Raw genomic sequence first — 13,932 nt, 5'->3', positions numbered from 1 at the left:
CAATATACTGAGAGCTGCAATTCAAGTCGTGCATGGTCTCTCTGATTTCAAAGGTCATTTCACTTGATGGGACCTGGAATAGGTTTCTCTCTTCTCATAGGAAGAAAATCCAGTAAAGCTAAGTAGTTGTTTCTCTCTACCTGCACATGCTGCTCACCTGTGGAGTGGCCCCCGAGGAGTGATGGTCTCTGGGAGGTAGTCAACCAGGGGGGCCCAGCATCCTCCAGTACAAGGCATCGGTAAGGGCTGCGGCTGTTTGGTCTCTGTGATAGTCAACAGCCAGCCCGTGTAGGGAGAAATTGGGTCATCTGTGGGGTGAGAAAGACAAGCATGCTTTACTATTTTCAGGGCGAGATTTTTGTTTTCCCTACTTGGTGTTTTTAGAAAGAATCTTACAAACTCATGCTTGTAAAAATAACTTTCTAACCATTCAATTTGGTGAGTATGAATTATATCATCAAATGGGTTAGAATTACTTGATTGAGTTTCTTTCACCCCTTTATTTTTTGGATACATACTTTATAGTTACTCACTATAGAGTGATGGAAAATACAGATACACAAAAAGAAAAACATTAAATCATATGAATTTCCATCTCTGTGAAAACTTGCTCTTTCTCTGATCTCCCCCATCTCAGTAAAATGCAATTCCATTATTTTCAGTTTGCTTAGGTCAGAGTCATCTCTGACTTCTCTCTCACATCTCACATCCAACTCATAATCATGATGATAGTAAAAATAATAAAAATAACAACATTAGAACTAATAAAGAGAGCACTTACTTTGCGCTAGGCACTGGTCTATACATTTCACATATTAATAATGCAATAATAGGTACCTATTATCCCTATTTTTAGAGGAGAAACTGAGGTTAAGTAACTTGCTACAATCAACATATTCAGTGAGCTCTACCTTCAAAATGTATCTAGAATATGACCGCTTTTCACCATTGTCGCCATCACTACTATCCTAGTCGATGCCACCACCCTCCCTCACATGGGTTACTACGGTATCTTCCTTACCGTCTCCCTGCTTCCATCCTTGCCCCTCTACAGTCTGTTTTCCACAGAGTAGCCAGTCATCCTTTTTTTTTTAAATTGAGGTATAATTCATCAGAGCAATCCTTTTAAAACAGAAGCTCATTCACATCTCCTTTTCTGCTTAACACTCACCAGTGGCTCCCCTTCTCGCTCAAAATGAAATCCAAAATCTACACCATGGCCTTTCAGCTCTTACAAGATCTTCCTCCTACTACTCTCTTGGCTTATCTCCTACAACCGTCCCCCTTCCTCACTCCGCCCCAGTCACCCTGGCTTTCCTGCTGTTCTGTGATCGTGCTAGGCACTGCCCGGCTTCAGGGCCTTCACATCTACTGTTGCCCATGGCTGCGTGTCTGTTCTCCAGGCAGCTGCGTGGCTCACTCCTTTACTTCATGCAAGTCTCTGCCCAAGTGTCACTGTATCACAGGATTTCCATGACCATTCTATTTAAGATACACCTGCATCCCCATCACTTTCTGTCCCCTCACTCTGCTGTAGTTTTCCTCCCTGGCACAGATCACCCATTCACCGGCCCTGACTGCCTCCCCTGCTCTAACACAAGCTCCATGAGAGCGGGGACTTTCTCTATTTTGTTCATTTCTTGTTTCCCTAGTACGTAGAACAGTATCTGACACATCGTAGGGGATCAATAAGTTTCTTTCTTTCTTTCTTTCTTTATGCATGCTGAGGAAGATTCGCCCTGAGCTAACATCTGTGCCAAGCTTCCTCTATTTTATATGTGGGTCACTGCCACAGCGTGGCCGCTGATGAGTGGTATAGGTTCACACCCAGAAACTGAACCAGGGCCACCAAAGCAGAGTGCACTGAACTTAACCATTAGGCAACAGGGATGGCCTCAATATTTTTTGAATAAATTAATGAACTTCCTCAACAATGTCTTTTTTTTTTTTGAGGCAGATTAGCCCTGAGCTAACTACTGCCAGTCCTCCTCTTTTTGCTGAGGAAGCCTGGCCCTGAGCTAACATCCGTGCCCATCTTCTTCTGCTTTATACATGGGATGCCTACCACAGCCTGGTGTGCCAAGCAGTGCCATGTCCACACCTGGGATCCAAACTGGCGAACCCTGGGCCGCTGAGAAGCGGAACGTGTGAACTTAACTGTTGCGCCACCAGGCCGGCCCCTCAACATTGTCTTTAAAGTAATCACAGCAACAAGTTTCATGGACTTCTTTCTTTTTTTTTTTTTTTTTTTAAAGATTTTATTTTTCCTTTTTCTCCCCAAAGCCCACTGGGACATAGTTGTATATTTTAGTTGTGGGTCCTTCTAGCTGTGGCATGTGGGACGCAGCCTCAGCATGGCTTGATGAGTGGTGCCACGTTGGCGCCCAGGATCCGAACCAGCGAAACCCTGGGCCGCTGCAGCGGAGTGTGCAAACTTAACTACTTGGCCACGGGGCCGGCCCCTGGAGTTATTTCTTTTAATGTTCTCAATATAGGCCAGTGGCATTCAAGACAAGCAATTCCATTTGGTGTCATCTGATATGACTCAAGTATATGGCTTCAGACAAGGTGACTTAATTCTGGGATAAGCTTTCGTATATTAAGAGGAAGGATTATTTCATGATTTTTAGGCAGTTTCTCCCAAATACAGGTTTTCTTGGTTGCACTTTTGAAAAGTAGTGAGAGGTAGTTGATTTGATGCTGCTGGTCCAGCACAGACTGCTGGCCTTAACAGTTAGCAGAGCTGGAGGAGGGGATGCTTTCTTATGAAAACTGAGGCCTGGGACCGGGACAGGCACTAGAACCAAGCATAGCTCACTTCCCATGGGATATGCGCTAAGGGAGTTTCCAAGGGTAAGATCAGTCTTCACCTCAGAAAGTGACTGCTGGCTCTTTTTAACTCACGGAAAAAATCAGCAACTAGAGCCCTATAATTCTCTGCCATGACGCTTGGCCACAAGAAATTTAGTCAGGAAAAAATTTAAAGCAGGTATGACAGTCACTTATCTCAGTCCTCTCAGTAAATTACCCACAGAATGTCTCACTTTCAACAAATTAATTTCCCGACTAACCGTCCAGGATAAGTTAGTTGCAAAATGCACTCCTAATCAATTAGCTCCTCTACAGTAAAATTCAAAAGGGGAGCAAAAATGGGAGAATACTGATGAATTGAAAGAAAGAAACCTGTGAGATTTCTGCTAGGAAAGGATATACTATTCTTTGTTTCAATGATGTTCTCAGATATACATCCAGTCAGCAAAAATGTACTGAGAAGCATTGAGTTGGCCTAAAACTAGTTTTCTACAGTCAGGTCTAAACCACTATGAGTCAGCTGCTATCCAGCTTAACAAGTTGTATCCTTATTGTCGGCATAGACACATTAGCATACAGCCTTGGAAAATAATCCAGTTGAATAGTTTTGGAAAAAAGCTTACATAATATTCGTAGAAAGCTACTTTATAGACTAGGCCTAAATCAGTTTGCTTGTCCATTTTACTCAAGGTGGTATAGGTTTCTTAAAATATAAATACGCTTAAGAGGCTGCATACAGTCCTTCCTTTAGGATAAACCCGGACTATGAAGCACTGGGCCACTAGGTCTCTCCTTATCCCTTCCTACTCTTCCTACTCCTGCTGATCCCCTCAGGAATTTAGGAGGAAACATTGCCCTTAATATATAACAGACACCTGGCCATAACATTTTGGAACTGAGCCTACTAACTTTTGCTTCTCTTTTGCCATAGGCCATATCCATCAGTGTGTAGCTGGAACCAAAAATACATCAGGGAGGACCCAGTTACCAAAGTCCTGAGGGTATTTGTGCCCTAGTAGACATGCTGCTTCCTCCAAGACAGCCAAATCAAGTCCTATTACTTGAACACCTGGAAAAGGATCTTGGCATATATTTTATGGACTTTCAGTGCTGAGGATCTGTGTAAGTAGCTCATTTCATTTTCTCTTTTAATGAGTAATTTAAAATACAGTCATGTACCACATAATGACATTTTGGTCAACAATAGACCGCATATACGACAGTGGTCCCATAAGATTAGTACCATGTGGCCTAGGTGTGTTGTAGGCTATACCATCTAGGTTTGTGCAAGTACACTCTATGATGTTTGCACAGTAACAAAATCATCTAATGACACATTTCTCAGAACGTTAGTTAAGCGATGCATGTCTATATAAGCTCTCAGTACCCAAACTACATGCTGTGAACTCTAATTTCTTTGGCCAATAATGGTAATCATGTAAAGGATATTTCTGACATATGACTCAAGTGAATTAAAATTCTACTAAAATTTTCCTATTAAAATGCTGTTCTTACTGGTACAACAAATTTATAAACATTTCTAGGTAAAATAGAGGACATAATGATAATATTAGACTCCTTTTTATGTCTTATCTGAATTTGTAATAGTTTTTTCTCTTTATAAATATTTCCATGACTTTATTTTTCTTTTTGTTCATAAAGTCAGTGATATGAATTTATATAATAATATCCATTTTATTACAATTATCCTTTGAAATTCACTATTTTAATAAATATAAGGAATGTGAGGTTTTAATACGAGGGCTCTATAGATATATTTTTGAAATGATTACTTTATTTATTGTAGTGTTTCTACCAAACTCAGTGTCCTGTACCCAGAACAAAGAGATACACTTTAAAGGAATCAACTGGCAAAGGACAGGAATATTCCTAATGTAAAATCCACAGTCATAGAACGTTATGTTTTGTTATACCTGCCACATTCTGGGGGAATCAGGATTTGACTGCTTAATGTTTTCATAATTCAATTTTTCTGTACTCAAATTTTGGGTTACAAAATATTACACAGTAACTAGACTTTTCTTGAACCAAGAACTCTCCATTTCTTGGGTCCTACTCTCCTCATCTGTAAAATCTGGTCCCACCTAGAATTAACGGTCTGTGCTCCTGAGAGTCAACTATTTGATGTCTGGATGGTACAGACCCCTGATGGACACAGAAGGGAGGGAGAATACAAACAGCTTTATTTTATTCATACTGACAGTTCTAGTAAAATGTTTTATAGGAACATAGCTGAAACTTAACCTGAGCTAGAGTATGATAATTATAAATGGATTTTAGATATTCCTTGCATTGGTATTTTGGATGCTGGAGAATTGCCTATCTTTGCATTAAGAATAAAGGCAGCTAAAATTTCCTGTCATTAGAGTGACTTAGCTCTTACCTCACTCTGCACATTTCCCATAAAAACAAGACAATTCAAACAACAGCTACAAAGGCCTCATGCACTGACTTACAAAATGAACCTACCACATGAAATAGCATCATATTTATGATTTTCACCAAAATAGACAAATAAATTCTACCAGATAGTTTAGTGATTTCCTTAGCATAACTAAATGTCACTGGGAGTGTTCTTTAGTTCCAGATTTTTTTGTAATTTGTGACCAAGTAATACTCTTTACCTGCTCAGTATCTACAGAGATTGTCTTAAAATCTGGCTTAAAAGAAGACTAAAAATTAGCTTAAAGAAGAAAAAGAAACTGGCTTAAACAAAATCAACACATGTATTGACCTTTTTCGGTTTTCCCTACTTCCCAAGGTACAAGAAATTTCTGTGACAATTGTATCTCCCGTTTTAGCAAGGTTTTTTCTTGGCTACTGAGACCATGCCATTGAGAGCTCCAGTGTGGAAACAGACTGTATCCTGGGCGAGCTGACTCACAAATCCACTCCCAAGATAGGTGGGAAAACTGAACTGCAAGTTTGCTTTCCGATGGCACAATTTCTTAACTACCCTTTCCCCAAGAGCATCACCAAGGAAAAATGCCAAGAATATAAAATATGGGTTTGGGTAGTAGTTCGAATTTTTATAATTTTGGTTAGTCCACTGCTTGGCTTCTTTTTGCTTTGAAGATGCTGACTCTATGCTCCTCTGCATCACTGGAGTAAATGGTTTCTTAATATTTTGGGACCTCTTTTTAGTAACTAGAACAACAATAATGAAAATACTCATTTTCCACCCATTTGCATTCCATCTGAGATGCCACGGCCTGTTGGTACTCACTTTTATCCTCATCATATGATCCTCCAGAGCTATTGCTGTATCTTGACTCTAGGCGAGTATGGGCTCTGATGACGTTACTAAACCTTTAAATATAAGAACAACTGTCATGAGGTACTGACGTGTGTGTATGTGCTGCGGCTCATAAACGCATACTATTATTTAGTGGTTGATTTTTGGGCAGCTAGTTCCAATGATGCTTTTCCTAAAGGAATACTGTAAAAATTGTACCCCAAACATTTCTTTTTTCCTTGAGAGGGCCAGTGCTCACTCTCGCTCATAAGCACAAGTTCAAACCTTAAAAAGATAAACATTTTAAGGCTAATGTTTGAATTTAACTAGAAAATTCTAACATTTCTTTGGAAAGAAAATGGGCATGAAACTGAATAACATAAATTCCTTTTTCACATGGTATCCTGCCATATGGTAGGTGGTCAATAAATAATTGCTGAAAGATTGAATATGTGAAAGTAAATAAAATCGGAAATACACAAAAATAGTTTCACAACAAATTCTAGACTTTACTGGCTTTAAAGGTTCCCTTAAAATGATCTGAGGATTTTCAGGAAAAGGAACTAGTTGGGGTGCAATGTAACCAGAGGGGCTCTTTCTGTCTGGTCTGTCTTGTGGCTTAAGAAGTAATAATAATAATTAAAAAAACGGTTGAAGTATGGCTTCACGCACATTATCTCATTTAATCTACTCACTCATCTTTGAGATAAGCATTGTTTACTTGACAAATGAGGAAACAGACCAAGTGAGGTTAAACAGCTTGTCCAGGGCCAACCAGAGGAAGGCAGCCGTGCAGGGATACTTTTAGTGATGTGCTGCCTCCGAGCAGGCAGAAACGGGATTTTAGGACCAAGCTCTCATCACTGGCTCTGTGACCTCGGCCAAGTCCTTTACCTCCTTAGGGACCCTGTTTCCACACCTGCCAAAAAGGAATAAAAATAATACTTCACCATTGATTGTGTTGCGGTTGTGGGAATTTTCCAAAACTGCAAGATTCCATCCAACTATAAGGCGTTAATTATTATATTTCTACCTTGGATTTAGAGAACACTATTTCTCTTCAGGCCACCACAGACTTTCAAAACAATAGCATCTGAATATCATCCAAAGACTTATATAAGGTAGGGCAAAGGTGTGGCTGAGGGGAAGTGTGGGTGAAATGGTACGTCTATATTTTATACAAAATGATACAAGGTAGGTTTTATCATCTTAATATATTTGCAGCCAAAGCAAAGAACTAAGGCTATCTAGAACTATCTGGAAAACTCAAGCCAAAGTAGGTGTGTGGCCCCTACCTTACTGACCGGGTGTACTGCCCTAATTGACAGCAGATCGACACTCTATTTCCCTCTGGAACACTGGAAAATGCAGGGCTATCGTTGTCCTCACCAGTGTATGGAGAAAGAGTGATGCTTCAGGAAAAAGCACTGGATGTGCCATTAAGATGCCTACCTTGTCCCAGGTGTGTAACCTCAGAACACTGCATCGGTGATTTGGATTTGCTGAATTCAGAAATGTATTGACTACAATTAGTATAAAGACTATAATGATTTTGGTTTTATTCGCTTCTTAGATATTTGCAGCAGGTTTTTTTTTTTCCTGTTGACACAGCCATCTTTTCCCCAGTAACTTTGTATTTCAAACATTCTTCATTGTCATATCTTCTGAGATATTACTTTGTGAATCCATAAAACAGAACATCAAGGACATCTGCTTAGTTTCATACAAATCAGGCGATGTAATTGCCAAAATCAGACTGGTACTTATGAAATTGAGAAAGTGACAAACTTATTACCTTCTGAAGAATTCTTTAATCATATTTATGCTGATAAATGCAAAGTTAGAAAGACAGCATATGCGCAGCCCAGACTTCATTCAGCAAGGAACAAAAGGAGGGTGATGAAAGACTTCCACATCTGGAGATTTCCACAGGACAGAGAGCTTCACAGCACTGCTAGCTACTTGAGAATTGTGACATGTGTTGGTTTTACAGTCATGTTCTGGAAAGCCCAGGCAGGGAAGAATTACAGAATGGGTGGCAGTTCTTCTCTTTCCCTTTTTAAGCTAGATGTAAAGGAGTGTTTGGTAGAGTTTACGAGGCTAAGACGAACTGGACTGTTCTTATTCTGGAGAAGATCGAAACCACAGTGCCATGAAGTGTAGGCTTGGCAAAGAAAAAGTAAAAACTGACTCCCAAGAAGAAAACCTGTTATTTCCTTTTGCTTTCTTGGGTTGGAGAAAATAATTTGGGGTCTGGGCCCTGGAGGAATTTCAAGGATTAAGTAGACCGAATAGTCTTTTAACATCAAAAGCACACGTCTTAAGAAATATATCATGAAAATGGCTCTGATAAGAGAAAAACTAGTAGGATCAAATGTTTCCTTAAGTTTTATCTTGCTGATTTAGCTCAAATTAATGCTGAGGAGACTTTCTGTAGATTACTAATCTCTATCCCTGTATCAACATAGATCACCAGAAACTTCTACAGCGGAAGTTTATTGCTTTTAGTTCCCTATGAAAAATCCTTTCATGGAACTACAAATTTATAAGATAGGCTTTATTACGGGTTGATTTATTGCAAATACTTACAGGGTTTGTTCTGCAAATTTTAAAAACTGCTATAAACTGCTATTTTAATAAAAATATGTGATCACTTTGTTGTTTAATTAAAAAAACATGATATCCTTCTTAGAGTTTAAGGGTACTTTCTGTTAACAGCTTCCGATAAATCAGTTTTTCTTTTTGACACATTGGAAGTTTTAAAATTTTCTATATTTTTCTTTTTTACTTGGCTATTGAGGAACTCAAGATTAGGTTAATATTAACTGTTAGTAGCTTTCTCCTTAGTCAGGACTTTTGACACAATGACTTACTCTCCCCTTCACTTGGCTCTTATTCTTTTGCCCTTGTTTTAATGGTTCTTTTACTATAAGCTATCTGAATTTTTTGTCAATAGGTATGGTATTATTAAATATTTCTGAATTACATCAAAGAACTATAAATCTAGTTGTAAAGAACATGGCGTCCAGGCGGCTGCTTTGCACAACTCCATGGCGCCCCCTGGAGCCCAAAAATGTATTCTGGTAACTAGTACCCCCAGGAGTTGTGTCACCCAGTAGCCTGGTCAGTATTTCTGACCAATTATCTCTGTAGACTCTTTGTCTTCAAGGATTGTAAAGAGCAGAGTAAATAACTGTCTTCTGTAATGGGGTTCATGAGAGGGAAGGAGAAAAGGGGGGCTGGATGGTGTTGGGGCTGTTTCTCCAATTTTCACTCACATAATGAAAAAACATTTAAAAAATGCCTACTACGTGCAGCACAGTAGGCTAATGATTGAGGATACAAATATGTGTAGGAGATAGATGGTTTCTGCTTTCTAATAATTAAAAACTATAAATAAACATGACAGAGTCTACAAGGAAGCAAGGGTGATAAGTAGTTTGAAGAGAAAAAAGGTATTTTAGTCTGAGGGCATAATCTACTTCCATAGAAAACAGAATATATTAGAGAAATAGTGTAGCTGGAGTATAGCGTCAATGGAATAGTGATATCCTTTGGGATAGAATATTCATATAGGTATGATCATATATATATATATAAATAGACATAGTGGGTAAGAAAGAAGTGTATGAATATGTATAAAAAATGTGGGTATATAACTGCATCAGGTTTTCCAATGGCCAACAGGGATGCGGTGAGAGAGGAAGAAAGCAAGAACTAAGAGAGCCTCTCTGAAAGATGTTCTCTGGTCTCAACGTTATAGAGATAACTGGCTTCTTCATTTCAAGGGCCAGCACTAATCACTTAGGCAGGCACTCAGAACTCTGGTCCTAAAGGGGTCTTTTTAGTGTGATGTTACTATATAGAAATGTATCACCCTCCTACCCTAAATAAAATTAAAATGGAAAATTCATACTAGACAATAAATGGTAAAGAATGTTATACTCCAGCTAGAAAGTAGAAATCTCTTTAGAGAAATTGTGATTTTTTTTTTCTTTGATGATGAAGATTGGCCCTGAGCTAACATCTGTTGCCAATCTTCCTCTTTTTGCTTGAGGAAGATTGTCGCTGAGCTAACATCTCTCCCAATCTTCCTCTGTTTTAAATGTGGGATGCTGCCACAGCATGGCTTGATGAGCAGTATGGAGATCTGTGCCTGGGATCTGAACCTGCAAACCCCGGGCCGCTGAAGCAGAATACATGAACTTAACTGCTATACCACTGGGCTGGCCCCTAATGTGATTTTTTTTTTTTTTTTTACCATGAGGGAGTTTTCCAAAGAAGGTACTAGCAAATATAGATTTAAAAAGTAACATGTTAATTAATAATCTTGTACTGTCACTGATGTATGGAGAATGAAAACTTTTATCCATTTCTGAGAAGGGAAGAAAGGCCTTTATTAGAGAACAATAAAGGACAAGGTCTATAATTCATGATCTACTGGGTTTGGACTTTTAGTCTGAAGGACAGCTCATAAGGATGAGCATCTGCCTAAAGGCAGTGCAGCAACCCAGTAACAAATTTACTGAGGAATTTGATAAGTCCCTGAACTAGAGAATGGGCCTTCAGAAGCCTAGAGGCAGTCAGCCTGATGTCAGAAAATCTTCCACCTGCAGCCCCTGCCACATTCTCGTGCACAGGATGAAATCCCAAGGACCCTCATGAAGCATGCAGGGCCATTACAGGTTAAATAAATTATTTTCACTATTTGATCCATTAAATTTTCTCCAGTATGAATTTGTGAGTATCTCGTCCTTGTTACTAATTTCTTAAGTGAAAGAGCTCTCCATTACTTTTCACTAGAAAATGCTCAGCCTAAGGAGTTTTCAACACGATAAGAACCACCCTAATTTTTTTTTTTTGAGTCCTGTTTATCTCTTTTGGTTTGTCTCTCCGCTTTTCACAATCAACTGCAGGAAATAGTGATCCATATTTTATGCACTTATGAGTAGTTCCTAGGCGATGGGAAGGCAGAAATATGGGCAAGAGAAATATTATCATTAAAGAGCTAATGGGAATGGAATTGAGGCTTCTTTTAGCAGGCAATGACAGTTTTCTTGGTTAAACAGGACATGACAAAGTAAAGGCAAAATGAGAATGATGTTTCGTAGAACTCACCTCAAGACAACCACTCTATCTCTAAGGAATTAGTCAACAATCAGAATTGAAAATTTCACAGGGAAATTCCCTCTAATTCCAGATGGTCTGTGCCCACTAGCAGAATAACTAGTGATTTTTATTTAGTCCTGGGTTAAGTAGGATTCAGACACCAGAACAACATCCCTCTTAATCTTTCTCTTCTCTGGCTTTGCTCAGGAAGAAACTGTTATCTTTAGGGATATACGGAGCAGAGTAGGAAAGTCAATCTGTGTTTCTAAAAACAAAGAAGGAATTGTGTGTGTGTGAGATTCACGAAACCCCACTAACTTTTATTAACGCCTTTGTATAGGCTGTTGCTGAAAGTTATACTGGACATTAAGCCAACTTTGTGCACCAACCTCTCATCAGATTCTTTCAATATCTTGCTCTCCTCAGCGTCTGGGAAACTGTCCTGGCCGGCAACCACTGTGTTGCTGCTGGAGGTGGTTCCTGTAGATGGGATTAGAAGAAAGACACTTGAAAAAAATGCACGTGGAGGGGTCAAGCTCAAGTCTCAAGTAATTCCAGGAAAGGATTTCCTGTAAAATCTCATGTTTGAAAGATTCCTTACATCTTCTGCACAATCTCAGACATTCTAAACAATCTTCCAAGCCCACACCATTGAAACGGGAGAATCCCAGACATCTGTTATGGTCAAACCAAATTCCTTAATTCTCTTATAAAGCGAGGCTACAACATTCTTGAAACCCTTTCTTCCCGGCCACTTAGGTAATGAGTTTATTTATAGTGGCCGGCCCTGCTCTTAGCTGCTTTAGCATTTCTGGGTCCAGGAGTTATTAAACTAATGTCAGTGAAGCAAGTCCAAGTACCTAGAGCAGCTGAGCCCCAGGCCACTGCCTCTCCATAGGAACACTGCTCTGGCAGCAGGGGGCAGGGCAAATTGAGGGCATGAGACTCGAGGAGGAGAGAAATTAGAAGGCAGCTACGAAGTTAGGTAAATTGAAGGGAAGCTGGCTTCAAGGAATTTGAGGAGGATAGTATATATGTCACAAAATGACACTGAGAGGCCAATTTATTGAAAGCAATAATACTGTTGGGGGGCATTTTAGTCAACTCTGGGAGAATATCAGTCAAGAGAATCCCATAGATACAGGAAGGAGGGCCCAGAAATGAGATTCCTAAGTGACTGCAGTGTCCTGCCTGAGATCAGTCTAAAGAAAAGAGCTCTGTTGGCATACGAGTACTGGGCCACTGGCTGTTGGTCATCTTTACAACATCATTTCATTAATCTGACAATGCCCTTCAGCTAATCTGAAGTCATCTCTTAAATGAATGTATATGAAAGGGTAAGAAAAAGTATCAAACACACACTCATATCCTTTCAGTGTTCTACATAAAGGAAAATCCAGAGATTCATGACAAGGTGTCTACCCAGTGGCCTTTTCCCTACCAGAGGCTGCTGCCGAGGCCTTGCTGCTGGCCGTGAACCGGTAGAAGGGTGGGTTGTCACAGTGCTGGACAATGGGGTTCACTGGCTCTGTCTGCTGCAGCTCAAAGAGAAGCTCTTCCATGGTTTGAATGGTGTTATTACGGCACAGATATATTGCCACCTTTTTAATCTGAGAAGAGAAACAGGACACAACAGATGTTTTCCAGACCCTTAACCACAAGAATGCTAGGCTGTTGACAGAAAGATGGTAACACGTTCATTCTGATGAACGCCTCATCCGCCAGGAGCTACCATCCTGATAGCTCATCTTTGTTCTCTCCTAGGATGAACCAAGTGTTTGGATTAATATTCACTTCTTTTCACATGCACGTCTGATAGTGTGTGTTAAAGGCCTTATTACCTTTCCTAAAGGCTGAGTTTATGGAAGTTACTTTTGGGGCACACGACTTCCAGCTAAACTGAAAACTTGCCATCTAAGGTCTTATCTTGAGAAGGAATTTTATTTGTACAAACCATGGGGAAAAAAACTGCTAGCTATTTTTGTTTAAAAAGGAATCTAGTCCCCTGCTATTCTCTTCTCCCCTAGAAACAAATGAATTTTAGCTGTTTGTTTAGTTTTGAATTTTAAAAATAACTATGGATTGAAGCTCTGCAGTGTTGTAGCCCCTGTAGTCAAACCTGAGGCCTGGAAGCTCCAGTGAGGCTTACGTGGCTCAAAACAGCAGGCAGGCAGGAAATCTCTCAGAAAAACCACTGGCACACAAACGCCAACTGAGTTAGGCTTCTAAAAGGGCTGTCGTTTTGTTGATCATATCACCTTTAAATACAAATACTAAATATCGGGCATCTCAGAAGGATTTCTCCCTGCTTATTTCTCTTTTCTACCATCTAAATTTGAAGAGAAAAACTCAGATATTCTGCATTTTTATTCTGTCTTAAGAGCATCAAGATGTAAACATGAAACATTTTTCTGAGTAATAATATAATGTTTTACTAGCTTCTCTTACATAATGGGTCTGAGGTTTATAGCAGGCAGTTTTTGGTAACTGTTAGAAAAATATCCATGCCTTAATTCATAGGTTTCTGTGTGCAAAGGCTTGGAAAGGGAAGGACAGAGGTGTCGCCAGGACATTGTTGCCTGCTTCTCAAGGGCAGAAGGGAGCTTTTCTGTAACAGCTAGACGAGCTCAGAGGAGAGGAGCGTGACTGACAAAATTTGACATCTCTATTTGACTTGGAGCAAAGAGCACATTCTGACTTGCAGATTGCAAATGGAACCACCAGCAGCAATAATGACTCCTGAAAGTCCCAGGGAC

At 39.7% G+C, this 13,932-nt stretch overlaps 1 protein-coding gene across 8 annotated transcripts in view; it reads right to left on the bottom strand.

Moving 5' to 3' along the window:
* The window catches only part of FRY (FRY microtubule binding protein), a 407,136-nt gene that overhangs the window by 64,742 nt on the left and 328,462 nt on the right, over positions 1-13,932 (bottom strand). For all 8 annotated transcript variants that reach the window (XM_070520479.1, XM_070520478.1, XM_070520476.1 and 5 more), the window contains 4 exons: positions 12,618-12,786; positions 11,566-11,656; positions 6,059-6,141; positions 158-308 (listed from right to left, as the gene is read on the bottom strand). In XM_070520479.1, the coding sequence (XP_070376580.1) occupies positions 158-308; positions 6,059-6,141; positions 11,566-11,656; positions 12,618-12,786 (494 nt within the window). The remainder of the gene's footprint in view (positions 1-157; positions 309-6,058; positions 6,142-11,565; positions 11,657-12,617; positions 12,787-13,932) is intronic.

Source organism: Equus asinus, chromosome 11 (assembly GCF_041296235.1).
Source record: "Equus asinus isolate D_3611 breed Donkey chromosome 11, EquAss-T2T_v2, whole genome shotgun sequence".
In the NCBI taxonomy this organism is placed as follows: Eukaryota; Metazoa; Chordata; class Mammalia; order Perissodactyla; family Equidae; genus Equus; species Equus asinus.
This window is presented reverse-complemented; position numbering and strand designations above follow the sequence as displayed.